This window comes from Camarhynchus parvulus, chromosome 1 (genome assembly GCF_901933205.1).
Source record: "Camarhynchus parvulus chromosome 1, STF_HiC, whole genome shotgun sequence".
Lineage (NCBI taxonomy): Eukaryota > Metazoa > Chordata > Aves > Passeriformes > Thraupidae > Camarhynchus > Camarhynchus parvulus.
In genome coordinates, this window is record NC_044571.1 from 95507221 (window position 1) to 95523436 (window position 16216).

The 16216-nt window shown below is 37.9% G+C and overlaps 1 protein-coding gene across 1 annotated transcript in view; it reads right to left on the bottom strand.

The window, feature by feature from the left end:
* The window catches only part of TMPRSS7 (transmembrane serine protease 7), a 52550-nt gene that overhangs the window by 17000 nt on the left and 19334 nt on the right, over window positions 1–16216 (bottom strand). Inside the window, exons 2-7 of the mRNA XM_030950757.1 lie at window positions 11147–11339; window positions 10297–10427; window positions 7551–7618; window positions 5869–6062; window positions 5043–5081; window positions 1236–1464 (exon numbers count right to left, since the gene is read on the bottom strand). Coding sequence (XP_030806617.1) covers window positions 1236–1464; window positions 5043–5081; window positions 5869–6062; window positions 7551–7618; window positions 10297–10427; window positions 11147–11318 — 833 coding nt within the window. The 5' untranslated portion in view covers window positions 11319–11339. The remainder of the gene's footprint in view (window positions 1–1235; window positions 1465–5042; window positions 5082–5868; window positions 6063–7550; window positions 7619–10296; window positions 10428–11146; window positions 11340–16216) is intronic.

Sequence of the window (16216 nt, forward strand, 5' to 3'; positions counted from 1 at the left end):
GCATAAGTTCTCCACTGGTTCAGATCTTACCTACTTCAAAGTCCAGTCAAATCTCCATGCTCTTGAACAAAAATGTACCTGTTACAAGGGCAGTTTAAAACTCAGTACTGGAAATTCTTCTTACAAAAATGAAGGAAATGGCATGAAAATTAGTATAGAATGTTTCAATCTATGAGATTATGACGTCCAGCCTTCACTCCCAGTAAAAATGAATGAAGGAAAAATTAACAAAAAGCTGGAAGAAAAATCTTATTTTATTAGACCAACAGTTTTATCTTCTTATTGGAGAGTGGGAAAGACAAGAAAGTTATTCTTCAAGTCAGAAATTAAGAACCTAAGCAAATCAAGTAGTCTCATTAAAAAAAAAATAATACTTTCCATATGCATTACCTAGCAGACATCTCAGTCCTCTACAGATACTAATATGTAAGTGAACACCATCCAAGTCAATTAGAGATACCGATTAGTACAGGACAGCTCTCAAAAAGGACTGAAAAGTCAATGCTCTGGTTTTGAGGCTTATCTACAGACCGAAGTGCCAGAGAAAAGGTTTCAGAGGTGGAAATGCTGAGCATTTGTCTACTTCATGGAGGTGGTGTTGTTTCCTTTTGACTTACAGGGTCCTATGGAATTAATTATCAGGGATTTTAAAGAAAAAGTTCCTAAACAAGCATAATGGATCATAAAAGAGAGAGAAGACCAAGAAAAAAAGTGGTAGTCCGCATCCCTCAACCCATCACAGCTTCAAGTCAAGATTTTCATAACTCTCTAAACAAACAGAGCAGATAAAAAAAGCACTGAACTAATGAGTGCCAGTTAGTGAAAATCACAAGACTTAGTTTCAGAACTTCAGTCTTTATCTGAAGAGCACTAATGTTAATACAGAATAGCTTGCTTAAGGGAGGAAATTTTGACATTCTCTTTCAGCCAGCATCTGTTTCCTGATAAGAAACAGAAACTTTTGCCCAGTAGTGTGCAAATTTTTCATAGTTCTGTAGCTAGGTGAATATGCACTCCAGTTGAAAAAAAAAAGAGAAAAAATTGAAGAAAATTTTCTCTTTTATTAGCAAGATAACTTATCCAAGAAATTTTAAGTTGTCAGGTGTTATGTGAGTAACACATGAAGATCAGAACAATTTTAACACAACCAAACTAACCAAAAAATGAAGATGATAGGTCTTCAGAAAAAGACCCCAAAAGTTGTCAATTAATTCTTAATAGAAATTTATACTCACCGGTAGAGTATCTTATCTTTGATTGGCAACAGAGAGTCATAAATGGTGAGCGAGTCAGTGATGCAGTTATCTGCTTCAATCTGAAGGGATACTATGGAAAGGCGGACAAGGTGGCCCACAGAGGCAATAAGCTTAAAATAGCAGATTGTTCCCTCTGAGGTAGCTTGAGTATCCAGAGGAAAGTGCTCATGTAGTTGGTCAGCATAGAGATCATACATGCAATTTGTTCCTGTGAAAATGTCACATTTTCAACACTAGACACAATCACTCCAAAACTCCTAAATCCACACAGCATTAAAACAAAAAACCCTAAAACTTGTGTTAAACTAAAGCAAATTATAAAGGCATATCTAACTTGGAAAACAAAGTAATAATAGAATTATAGAGTGGTTTGGGTTGTAAGAGATCATCTAGTTCCAAACTCTCTGCTATGACAGGCATACCTTCCACTCCAGCAGGTTGTCCAGACCCCCATCCAACCCAGCCTCAGACACATCCAAAAGGCTTCTACAGCTTTTCTGGACAACCACCCTTACAGTAAAGAATTTTTTCTTACCCTAAACCCGAACATCCTTTTTCAGGTTAAAGCCATTCCCCTTTGACCTTGTGAAGCCTCCCTTTCTAGCTGTCTGTGTCATTCACTACTTTCATCTTAGATAAAATTCTGTGGTCCAAGAACAGTCTATTTATAACAAGTACAGAGCACTAAAGCAGTGCCATTTTGTACAATTTGCAGTTAAAGTTCTGCAGAATCTCTGGAGGATAAATTACTTCATTCTTCACTGGGACATACTCATCTACTTTCAAAGCATAAACGTACTGCTTGCCCCTATGGACATTAGGATATTTAAAATACATTTTAAAAAATCAAAGGAAAAATGCAGTTGCATGTCTGTATGCCCCCAGCTTTTTTATTGATCAAATGTCAAGGTTCTCAGCACTTTATCATTACATGAGCTAGAGCTGCTAGCAACAAATTCAGATTCACCAAGTCCTTTAGTTTGGAAGGGATGCTAGGAGTTTTCTTGCTCAACATGCTGCTCAAAGCAGGATCAAAATGAATTCAGACCAGGACTTTGTTCTGCCCAGTCTTGAAAATTTTTGCAGTGCTAGAAATCACCATTAGAAATGGAAATACTGGAAACAAATGGAAACAATAGAAATAAAAATTATGCAACTTACCCTACATAATATTTATTAAAAAAAGGGTAAAAATTTGTGTCATAATTTAGACAAGGATAAGACAAATATTACCCTACTTGCATCCAGTTTTCCAATTAAGCTGGAATAACTGCAATTTCCAAATAAAATATACTGAGATCTTTATTTCAATTCAATATTGCAGTTAGCAGTCAGCAAAAAGCTTAGGGAATTTTTGTTTGGTAATGTCTAAAACTCTTAACATAGCTCTTTAAAAGGTGAGAAAGAAGAAAAATACAAATTAGGCAGAATAAGATCAAAAGTGAGTATTTGCCTTAATTTCTGCCTATTACAAACATAAGTCTCTCACATAGTTACCATCGTGGAACACCAGTTAAGAGTACTGTGAAAGTTTACTACCAATTGTTGACTCAAATTATATGTTGATCTTTTAACCAGTAGCTAATCAAGACAGGAAGTGGCAGGCTTTGTCCAACTTCCACTTCTAAATTACAATCTTGAAATTATGATTGAATGTAACATGAAACTAATGCTATGAATGTTTATGAACAATCTGTAAGGGTCACATTCCATTTAAATGAATTACAGCTAAAAGCTTTGTTTAAGTAATTGTTCTTCCTTCTTCCTTGTTCTTATCTCTTCACAACAACATTATTTTTATAATAGTTATTTGTGCTTATCTAGTCACCTTTAGCAGAGACAACTTTGATCATAATCTCTAAAATTATATGTAACTGCCATTATTTCTACTAAGTAATTAACAATGGGATGAGGTCGCTGCTGCTATGGGACACAGTCAAATTCAGAGCTGACTCTAGAACTACAAGTAGTTCAAGCATGCTGGCTTGAAACCAAAGGTGGATAAAGCCTTACCCAAGGAAACCCAGCACAACCAGATATTATGGCAATGCAAGAACTTCACATCAGCTGGATGTCTGCAAGTCCCTTCTCCAGCACCACTCTCGAAAAAATCTGCACTCCATTCTGTGCCTGAACCAAACACAGGGTTCATCTCCATACCCAAAGTTAACTCCATTGCTCTCAAAATACCGCCTGCCAATGCTCATTCATTTTGTGCTGCTGCATGTTCACTTTTACCTCTGCATCATATTCCATAGTCCTAAACAGACACAGCCAAAGAACCCCACCAAATAAAATTGCACCAGTATAAGATTCTCATGCACTGTGACCATCCATGCTGTTTGTCCCCAGGAACTTCATTATATACCCACTCCACACTTCTCACAGATACCATCTGAAACCTGTGGGTGCCTATACAAAGTCTCTGAAAGATGTCTAGAATATGGCAGGTCATCCTTCTCCATTTGTGTAAAAGACACCATGTAAGTCCTACAAAGCCTTAGCAACAATATTTGTGTTGCGTTCTTCTTAATTTCTTCTGTTTAGGGGCTGAAATAAATTGGAACCAAGTTCCAACTGTGCTAACTTCTCCACCCTGGAACATGGAAATGGGAAATGAAATTGCTATGCAAGTAAACACTAATAGGTAAAACTCTTTATAGAAATAAAATGCACATTAATGAGATGTGATAGAAGCCAATATTGTTATGCTTTGCAGTTTAAATTGGGAGGCTTATAGAAATGAATGCTATAGCAAACTTGACTTGAGTTTTGAGAAATATGGGCTGTAAGCAATATAAACATTGGACCATGCTCTGTGACCTGAAGTCTGCCTGTGGACCTCAGAACTAGCAGAGCTTGACTTGGCTGCATAGCAAAAGTAGTTGGATTCCAAAAAAAATATGCAAACTAAAACCTTTACAAGGTAACAGAAGTGAAAAATCACAGGTAGAAGTGCAACCAAATGTTTCAGGAAAGAAAAACACAAACATGGAAAGCTATAAAGCCCTTGAAAAACCAAAAAATTTAGACTTCTCAAGATGAAAAGTCAGTCTGTGTCAAGTAGCAAGGGAGGCCAACACATCCCCAGCTGATTGATAACTGTTGGCCCAACAGAGTCTTAGCAGGTGTCTCCATCAGGGGTGCAGTACTATTGCTCAGCCTAGTAGCACCTTTTTTCTAGGTACCTACTCCATGTACTATTGAAGGTAGATGTACTGTACTTTTGACCTGCTTATTTAGTGTTTTGCACACTGAAAAAGAACCCTTCTGGGAGGTTTACAAAATGAATCCAAGCAGGTGTACAAACAGTGTCTCCCACAACCTTGGCAAAACTCAACTGCCTAAAGTAATTACTGTTAGGGAATTCATTCAAAAGAATAACTCACCATTAACCTTGGAGAAAAGGGAGTTAAGGTGGATAAAGAATGGACAAAAGCATGGACAACACATGCTCTTTTTCAGCATATTAAATTCATTACTGTCCAGTTAAGAAAAGGTTAATCTGCTGGTCAACACAATGAATAGCAAACACCTGATTTAGTTAGTTTCCTACTATGTCACCAGGTACATCTAAAAATTTACCAGGAAGATTAAAGGTAGATAGCTCCTATATTTGTTACATGCAAGATTCTTGGTCATCCTTTTAGTAAGTCAGGACTTAAATGCCAAGGCTGAATTTAGCCCTCTTAAATTAACACTGAACAGTATCTAAGTCCAAGTCATGGACTAAAAGCTTTGTTCTCCACCTGTCCTCTACAGGAAGCTGTCAAAACGGTGAATTACCTGTTCCCGTTGTTGACCAATAATCTGACCGAAGACCTGCTGCATAGAAAAAGAGTTGTGTGAGTCCTCTTGTTTGCCTGAAATCCAGAATTCAGGGTTTAATTCAATCACACCTCAGTCCTAACACTGAACACAAAGGACAAAACCCTTTTCTCAGTGAGAGGGGTTGCCCTAGCCCCCTTTATTTCTGAAAATTCTGCAAGCAGCTTTGGAGGTGAGGCAAGAAGATACTGCATGGCAATTAAGCAGTCAGTTGAAGGACTGAGACAGAGGTATCCTGGACATCATTTTCTGGCTGATGCCCTTAGAATGGAAAGTCATGAAACATTTTGTAGCTTAATACATTAAATATGCTTGAATCACAGGTTATGAGTTTGTTCCCCAGACAGGAATGGCACAAAAGTTATTTAACAAATGGGCACCTTTTATAATCTGTTCTTGAATCTTTAATAAAGGAGTGATAAGAGTCTCATTTTCAATGAAGTGATCCACCTTAACCCTTCATGTTTTTATGCTTTTAAAATCACAGACTAACCCAAATCTGCTTACAAAGATATCTATTTTACCTCCTGACTATGAACATAACCACTCCCAATACAGGAAGTTTTGCAATCACTGCTTAAAAGGACAGTTTGTACCTTGATTTGACCTCAAATCTCATTTTTATTTTTCTTCACACTATTTTCCTTCTATTACAATTTTAGTAATAGAAGCTAGAGATGTAGGATCAAGATTTTAGTTTATTTATAGAATTTTCTACTCCAAAGTAAAAATATTTGCTTAATGACGTATTTCGTCAAGGATATGGATATGTTCTAGTACTAACCACTTAGGACAATGGAATCCATGTCGACTGCAAGGCCCTGAAGACTTCCCACCGAAGTCCGGTTGATGATACTTGTCTGAATGGAATCCTTTAAAATGGCAGCCACACAATCCTCACACAGCACTTGCCCCTTCGCCTGTGGTACCACAAATACGATCCAGAAATGAATAAGAAGGCCTCCATTGTTGTTGTTACTGAAATAAAGAGCTCAGGTTATCACTCTGTTGGAAGTCCTCTGAAGACTAGACTCTTAGCCCAAGCTTCTGAAGCATAAATTCAGAAATGCATGGCTCATTTCCATATTTTATGATTACTTTAACCCAGTGAATGTATATTTTACCCTTAAAAAACAAACAAACAAGACAAATCTCAAAACACCAAAACATGCTCTTCACATCCAGTTGGGAATATTCAGTAGGCTGATTTCCTGAGGGCTCCTAGATATGGAGATCTATGGTAATCACATTGTCTACACATGAATTAGAGCTAGACTATTTCCTAAAGATCAAACCAGAAATAGTAGAACAGAAACAGTACAATTATCATCTCCAGAAATGCAGAGCTCTGCAGTGGTATTTCACCCTGTACTGTGTGTTGCAGTATGTAGGAAATGATTCCTAGACTATTTAGGTAAGACATTAGAGGCCATGTATGATCACACTAATCTCTACCTCCTTTGTGGTGAGAAAGACCTTTAAATCAAACACAGCCCAAAAACCTCCAGCTTCTTAACCAAAACTATATTTGGTTCTGGATGATTGAAACTAACTAAACTTCCAACATTAGCTGCAAACATTAATATTAGAGTAAGAATACTTTATTGCATAGATTTCCTTCATCTTAAGTAGAAAATGCTTTTATTCCAGTAGCATTACTCACAAAATATGTGCGATTTAATCAATAACACAGAGTTGTGCTCCAACCGCATGTTTAAGTGGATAAACTTCTACATGAGCCAAAGGATTACCAAACCTCTTAACTGACATTGTTTCTGTTCATCTTGCATTGTATTTCTGGCAGACAAGGAATTGTTTATATGACTTTAGTTTGCCCTTACTTTTGTTAAGTGAATTGGTATAGGTTATAAACCTATTTTGCTATCAGTTCAAGTACATAGCAAAGACATTGCACTATAACTATTAAAAATGAGCTTGTTTTGTGCAAGAATCCTTGTGTCTCTGGGCTGTTGTATGGGTCCAATCCAGCTAGCTCAGACCCTAGCCCACATGGTCTTGCATGGACAGAAATAAAAGACGAGAAGCGCTCTTCTGCACGTGGGACCGAGTGTCCTGTTTATTGGCTTGGGACGGGACACTACATCAGCGCTGACCACCCAGATGGAAAAAGAGGTGTAACCCCCCTGCAGTGGAGTTTTATACCCGAGGAGGGGGGCGGGGGAAAGAGAACCGCAGCCAATGGGATACCATTGGGGAGGGGCAAGGGGAGGGGTAACCAGGGAACAGACCACCAGGGTGTGTGGCAGGGGGGTGTATGAGGGATAGACTTGTGACAGGAGAGGGGGAATAACACTCTACATGACATACCATACTCAGTACGAAGTTCCCATCACCCAGTGCAAAACAACAACTAAATAAACTATTTAGTGCAATACAACAGTTTTGTGGGCTTATTACATTATCTATGGCCCAGTAGAAATGCAATTACTTTAACCACGGTTTTACCTGACTTCTGAGACAGTGGACTGCTTGTAAAATTTGGAGAAAGAAGAAGTTGTGTAAACCAAGTTTATCTGAAAGACAAAGTATAAAGATTTAGCATTCTGAAAACCAGTCACCCCTAGAGATGCTATATGCCTAGGCTTTTCTAGGAGCAACCTATTTTCCACCAAGATTATGCAACATGCACACACTTCCAGACATACATCAGCCAAGCCAGGCAGAAGAGGAGATGAACAGACCAGCTCTTCAATGCATCTGTAATAAATCCAGTATTCCCAGGAAACATCAAATCTTCTGCCTATGGCCAGCTGGTATACAATAATGCTCTTTCCATATAAATGAATTTTGACAGCAATGCACATCCTTCACCCAGAAAATCCCAACACAGAGAGCATCCCTATCCTGATGCTAAAACTTAAGGCCAAACTTCAAAAAATGTGCACACACTCACAACACTTTTTTTGGTGTTGTTACTAGGCGCAGTGAACAGCACATACCAGAGCTCTTCCCACAGAGTCATAGAAAGACTGAGATAGGAAAGGGCCTCTGGAGAGCATCTAGTCCAATCCCACTGCTCAAAGCAGGGTTGACTATACCACGTTGCTCAGGGCCATTGACTTTAAGAATGGAGATTCCACACCTTCCCTGGATGAGAACCCCAGTGCTTGATTCCCCTCACAGCTAAGGAATTTTGTTTTTTTAATGTGTCCATGGAATTTTTTGCACTATGATTCCTTTGTGTCTATTTTCTTCATCAACAGCTTAGTATTAATATATTTCTTTCCAATACACACAGTGTAAAACGTGGAGAAGCAAAATCTCTGCCTGTTCCCTGCCAAAGGACTGTCTTTGGGCAAAGCAAGCTCCTGATTCTCCCTGTTGCTGGGCTGTGATAATACTGATTTGACAATAACTTTCCTCTCCCCATCCTGTTCAAAGCCACAAGGTGGCATGTACCTCAAGCTGTTCGGACCTCATTCTGCTGCTTTATGATTAAAACTAATGTGCAAAGGACTATGACACAGAATATTGCAAACACTGTAAAAATCCCATCCATATTAACCCCTAACCTTCATCATTTGAAACAGGAAGTTTAAACAATAATTTTAAGGGCCTAAATAAGGTGGGTAGAGCTCAATTTTGCTCTAGATTAAGGTACAAGAGATTTGATGTATTACTGCTACTATCAAATGGAAAGAATCTATCTTGAGAGGTTTTTCTACCACCACTTGGGGTCTCTGGGCCAGAAGCCAGTAAAAAAAGGGTTTGGAGGAGAACAAATAAAATCCCAAATCCCCCACTTCCCTACTAACAATTTTAGTCAACAGTTAAGTTTGCCAGTTTCAGCAATGCAAAAATCCATTGATGAGTTCAGGCAAAGCTCACAGATAAAAAATAAATTCCAAGTAATGTTCAAGTAGGAGGTGGTGACACTGGCAGCTCAACACCTTTTCCCTGTTGTCTCTCTCCACTATGTATGACATGGGCAGGACAAGAGCAAGATACAAGAAATACAGGACATTAGAGCTGCCCCATGGATAGCAGGGAAAGGTGATGCCCTGCACTGGTTATCTGAAAGAACTTCAACGATTAATATGCAGGACTTGGAAAGAGCTGGAAAACAGGAACATTAGTTCACATTACAAGGTGACAAAAACATAGTAATTATTTGTCGCAGACATCTTTTATGGAAAATCCTTTCCTTAGGATTTTTCCTCCTGAGAAGCTGAGAGGTCTCAGGAACAAAATGTAAACATTGATTATCTGCTGCTGTGGAATGCAATAGGTGGATTGGCCCATGTTGGATGTAATTAATGGCTAATCACAGCCCAGCTGGCTCGGGCTCTCTGTCCAAGTCACAAGCCTTTGTTATCATTCCTTCCTATTCTATTCTTAGCTAGCCTTCTGATGAAATCCTTTCTTCTATTTTTTTAGTATAGTTTTAATGTAATATATATAATAAAATAATAAATCAAGCCTTCTGAAACATGGAGTCATATCCTCGTCTCTTCCCTCATCCAAGAACCCCTGTGAACACCGTCGCAATTACTGAAAAATTTCTTGGTTTCATCTACCTTTTTTAGTTGTTGTTGTTTTTGTTTGGCAGTTTTCATACAGTTGCTTGAATCCTTATGTGGATAGCACACCGGGCAAAAATGTATTTTTGCTGCCTACACCAAATGTCTTTAAAGTCAAATTCCCTTTTAACCAAGATTTCCCCCCACCCCTTTCTTCCCACTGTAGAGCAGCTATTGATCCAGAGTTCTATTTTTGCTTTCACTGATGCAAGGTATTTGGGAAGTATAATGATCTTTAGAATACCTAGTATTAGAAGGAAATGTAAATTTCCATCTGAAATAGGTTTGTGATCCCTAGGGTAATTATGGATGTTTAAAGCAGAAGATACCAGTGTAAATGCAAAAAATTTTGAGATTTTGTCTGTTTGATGTTTCAAAGGTGGCAACTGAGTTTAAGGACTTTTGTAGAATTTTAGTCCCAGATCATAATTTATGGGTGAAAGTACGGAAAATTTTAAGTCAAATGTGAAAACCAGACCCATTCAAAACTGTTTGCGATTAACAAGCTGAAAGCAGTCAGTTCCTTCATACCTCCAGACAGCCACCGCTTGCACATAATCCTCCGAGGGGGAAGGGGTAGAAGAACACCACAGCAGCCTCAATGGCATCTAAACATCACTTGTCCACATCCCTGATCTTTTTTTGCTAACCAAGCAGCCCACCCATCTTACCACATGCTGTACAGTCTGTGCCATAGAGAGGAATTCCTTTGATTCTTTCTGCCTATATTCTGGAAGAAACTCTATGTTGGCAACACGAAACAGTCCAACAAAATACAATACGTCTTTGTTTTCTGCCTGAACTGCAAGAAACAAAGAAGACAGTTAGCCTTTTTTTAATAACAATGAAGGTTTTTTATTAAATTCTAAACCAAATTAATCTATTTGGCCTAATCAACTTTGTAGTTTGAAGCAACTACCCAAACAACACTACACTTTTATAGCCAAACTGTTCTAGATATGTACCAAATTATGGTTAATGAGCTCCTGTTACCTACACACAAGATACCACCATACAAACAAGCCAGCATAACTGAAGGTGGTATCAACATCCAGATTCTGGAGCATCCCTAAGGTATCTTAGGCAGTATTAGTATCAGGGGCCTAAAGAGGAAAACATAGCTTTTAATGCTTAATTACACACATATTTATTTTACTCCCCTTTTACTTCCTTAAATCCATTCTGAAAAAGAATGTACTTATCTGAACTTCGGAAGGCCAAGAAACACAATGGAAGGCAAAATTTCTGAGGAATCAAGCTCATAAAAACCTGTCAGGTCTGTGCAAATCAGCTCACACATTAAAACAGTTTTCATACTCCTGAAATAAAGTCACACTCCCTAAAGCCAGCTGTTCCTATTACTTTTAAGTCTTAGCAAAGATAAAAGTTTTTCACACCCCATTTTAAAATTTCCACGTTTACTTTAGAAACAGCCTTCAGGACAACTGAGATCCTAAAGTCATCTGAAAGTACTATTGGTAATAATGATATATGGAGTTGCATGAACTTTCAGCAACTCACCAATGAAGAGCCACAGTAATGTCCATGTTACAACTCCTAAAATGAATAGAATGAGGGTAAAGAGAATTATTTTGTTTTGAAAATTCCATAGCAACTTATCTTTTTTCTTCAATTTGTCATGCTTTTTCCTTGCCAGAATCCTCTTTGCCAACTTGTCTTCTGCAGATACCATTTGGACTGAAATGTTGGCTGCCTAAAATAAGGTGAAAGACAAGAGAAATTGTGGAATGTATCTAGCGGGAATTTACTGATCAACAAGTCTCAACCAATTTGTTCCTCAGCGAAAAGTCTCCACTTCCTTCAGGCTGTGGAGCAGTGGCTATGGACAGACTCTTCCTGCATATCTGGCTCCCTCTGAGAAGTTACCTCCAGTGAATAGGAGAGCACAGCACAGTCTTGCTGAGATGGGACCTGCACAAAATCATCACCTGGATATCCAAATGCTTGACAGTTTATTTTGAACTACAGTCTCAAATTTTCTAAGCTGGATCCAAAATATGTCCTGATCATCTCATCTAGGTACAAAAGAATACATGACCATTTCTACATTTGCAGGAGTAGTTTCCGCTTCCTATAAGGTATCTACATCTTGTCTGATCTGGAAAGCCCATTTGTATCAGACACCACCACCATGCCTCAGGCATTTTCTTCTGCAAAAGATAATCAACACATTTAAGCAGACAAAAAATGTTTATCAGTTGCTGTAGGCACAGCAAGAGCTGCCTGAAAAGTCTCTTGCACTTCATAAAAGTCTGTCTTTAGGGTATCTCCTGTCACAGTCAAATGGTTTGTTGTGAGATCAGCTAGAGTTAAATCACATTTCTCAAGTCAATTCATTGTCTTATCTCTTCAGAGTTTAGCTGGCAAATTCCTGGAGCACTCAGAGTATTACTGACCACGTGTACTAGATATGAATACTGTCTTGGCTGTTACACCCAGCTGCACCAGAATAAAATTACAAGAAAAATCAAAAACCAAAACCCCCACAACAAAACCCCAACAAACCAAAACCCACCACGCATTTCCTCCTTACAGAAAAATTATAGCATAAGTTAGATAATATTGCTATATAAACAAGGAACATTCACGAAAAATACTCTAAAAACATGTTGATGCCAGTGAGAGGGAAGCTCTCAAGGAGTGGCTTTAGGTAGCTGTGGCTTGTCCATGACTGGAGGTGTTGACAAATACCAGTCAGCAATCAGCAGCAAGGGTTTCAGTGCATAGTCTTTTATAAAGCACAAAACAGTCTTAGACAAAATGACGTGGCTCAGGAGCTCATATATATGAAGATTAAACTGAACTTCATCAAGATGAAGACCAAAACTAATAGGCTTTTTCCCTTGGTTTTGGAACAGCTAGATTCATTTTAACGGCATCTTCAAAGTGTGTCTCCCTTGCCTCACAGCTGAATTTATGCCACTCAGAGGCCTCTCTAAGTGGTACATAATTTCTAAGCAGTGCAAATCAAAAAGCTCTGACAATGACCCGGTCTATGACCATAACTGGTCTATGATTTGCTCAAGATGCTGACAGCCTCACTCTGAGGGACAAACTGCTGTCTTATCACCTATCTCCTTCTCTGCTTACACAAAAATACACTCACTCTAGAAGATACACACTGCCCCTGTCTTTGGCATATCTAGCTGTTCCCTGTGCTCAATAGGCCTCTGCAGAGCTACAGCAGGTAGATGATGAGGAGAAAGTATGCAACAAGATGCTCACCTATTTACCAGCATTGCATTGTTTGAAGCCTCTCAGAAGGTACCCTGCAAAGAGTGTGTGATCTGTTGTTGACTAAAATGTTTGGACACAACTGTAATTTTTCATCCATACTAATTATATTACACTTGATCAGAAAGAAGACCATGAAAGTCAGGAAACAACCAGTTGAGAATTTCAGTCTTCAGTTTTCAGTGTGGGATGCCAAATTTAATACAGTGGCTACAAAAACTCTGTGCTGATGCAGCTTGACACACAGGAAATGACAAGCACAACTGCCAGCAATTTGCAAAAGGGGTTGTGAAATAACCTACAATAAATGCTTCTTTCCTTTTGCTCAACAGTAGGAGATGCCCATCTGTGTTTTGGGCCAATCAGGATAAGAGAGATGTTGATTATCCAGGGTGATTCCAGGGGAAGATAACAGAGGTAGGGAGCTGGAGGATATGATGTACAGAAAAAAGCTGAGAGCCTTAGGGTTGTTCAGCAGGAGACAAGAAGGCAAAGACAGTGTGAGTAAATCTAATTCTAGATTTCCCTTTCTAAAGTGGGCTATGGAGAAGGCAGAGCCACACTTTCATCACAGGTGCACAATGAAGAGAGAGCCACAACACAGCAGCAGGGGACATTCTAGCTGCACTGTGGGAGAGGGAAGAATGTATTTCACCACAAAGGCCATGCACCTGGGCCATGCCCAGAGAGGTCAGGGAACTCCCATGCCTGGAGTTATTCAAACCTCAGAGGATCAATGTTCCAAGAAATCTGTCTTTGGTTTGATGTTAGCCCTGTTCTTAAAAAAATTAAAAACTTGTAGAAGTCTTCACCAACATATTTTTGATACATTTCTCTGATATTATGCACTAGTAATACAACCAAGAAGAGACCTCTGTGTATCCTCAGAGGAAGCATAAGAAACAATCCCCACAACTATCCTGCTGGTCCCATAGTCAAATGCAACAGATAGCAATCTTTGATCTCAGAGTGGAGGATGTTCTAAAAGGAGAAGAAAACATGGTAATAATTAATAACAAGAAGAGTTAAAAAACTAAGTATGACCCTCTAGTTTCCTCAAACAAAATCTTTAAACACAGAATTGGAACATTTCACATTCGTGTCTTCTGTGTAGGTAATGAACTGCTCTTGTTTTGTGTGCTCTCCACTTGATTTACCCATCTTCTTTATTTTTTACAAACTTTATTGAGTCTCTTTAAGGATGAAAATGAACGTTTGTTTAAAGCTCTGGATTGTCACAAAGTTACTTTATACTGTGTTCAGTAGGCCAGCTTGAGGCAGTTCAATGAATGCTGAGTTCTGACTTCTGAAATTTCAAGAAATGAAATTTCAATAAATGAAATTTCATTTCTTTCACTTTCATCAAGATTCTCACAATAATATTTTATATTAACGTTTTCCCATGTAACTCCTTTTTGTGGCTCTAGACCTAAACAGACAGATTTATTATTAAAAACTAAATCCTGTCAAGTTTTGTTAAAAATTACTTAAAACTGACATCACTGGATATATAAGTGGGCACTTGAAACAACTGATGTCTTCATTTCATCTACTGTAATCCTCATCTTATGTTTTTTAAAAAAAGCAATTCATGTATCAAGCTTTCCATGACAAAGTTCTCTCTAACATGGGATTCATAGGAATATTGACAGCTGTGTGCTACATTATCAATATTTTCATAGGTTTTATTAATTTACCATAAACCTTTTACAGTAAGGAAAGCAACAGCAAAGTTAAGCTGCGCCCTTCCCTCAGTAAGGACCATAATTCTCAATCCAGCTTTCCTCTACTGCAACTTAGTTCTTGTATTCTAGAACTGCTTTCCAGCTAACATTGCAATTTGACTATCACCATACACCAAATTATTTAATTACATCTTTTTCATACAACATTCATACAACAATCCCCTTCTCTATCTTCTCTGGGAAAAGCAAAACACTTTGCCTCCTTTAATGTTGCCTTTCTTGCCTAGAAGTTAACTTCTTTTGAAAAACATGCTGCATGACACCAATATAAGCTTTTATGTTGTCACATTGACATGTCCATTATTTCAATTGTCTGAATATATATAACATTAGCAATCCAGGGATAAACACATGTTGACATTTTCAGACTGAGCAATAAACCAGAAAATTATACCAAATCTAACCATCATATTAAATTTAACACTTGAGAATTATATCACAAGATATCTAATAATGTCAAGAAGTATAGAAAATCAAGAATGTTTAAGTCACCTACTTCATTTACTTCATCTTCAGGTTTAGCTGTTGGGGGATCATTTTTTTCATCCATTTCAGCAGAATTAATTTTATGACTTGTCCAAGCTGAGAAAGAGCCTTGCACCTTTCCTCAGGCACCCTTTCTGCTTGTGAAGCTGAAGACAGCTAATTGCAAGGTCCAGGACCAAAAGAGGCATCAATTTACTTCAATGAATATCCAATTGTAATCTCATCTGCCCTACTACACCTTTGCAAATGTTAGAAGACTGCTATCATGTAACTTCAGGCTTTTCATGATCTTTATAAAGCTGAAATAAAAAAGTACAAAACTGCAGTGCTAAAATCTATACATTACTGATCCTCATGGGTCCTTCCCAATTGAGCATATTCTGTGATTCTGTGAAAATGTCAAAACATTACTTACATGAACAAGAAAAGCAGCAAGCAAAATGTAAAAGTGAGAGCAAAAACATGCTAAAATAACGAAAATAAATGTAAGCACCCTAAGTAATCGTGTTGAAAATCGCAGATAACAACAGCAAATCAAGATGAGCTTTTGGACTATCTTATAAAATTTTGTAATGTACACTGTTGAACACTCAAATTTGCTTCTTTTATTATAACTGAAAAATAAACTGCTCCAGGCAACTTACTTCATAGTATTAAAATAGATCAGGCTTCAAACTGAGAATTCTTTTTGTAATCAGATGCAGGAAGTCACTTGTATTATAACAGTTCCATCCTATTTTCTTTGTCAATTAAATATTTATAGAGGATGTAACCCAGTACTTTCCTCAGTGGATGCTAAGTATAGAGCTGTCTTTCCTTTTAAGTGATTAACAATCTCAATGCCTTCCTTGAGTCAACCGCAGAAATTGTACAGGAGATATACAATTAGTATTTTAAAAACAACCCCTCTATTAATTTATCTTTGAAGATGTATTAAAAAAAGCACTACAATAGAAAAGATGTACTTATTAAGCTCTGGGCTGTATTAAAGCTTAGCAGCATAGGAAAGTGTATCCATGTATGCCATATTACTATATTTAATTGCTTCAAAGTCCCTATTTTTTGTTTGTTTGCTTTTATTTTTATTTAATTATGCTTAACTTTT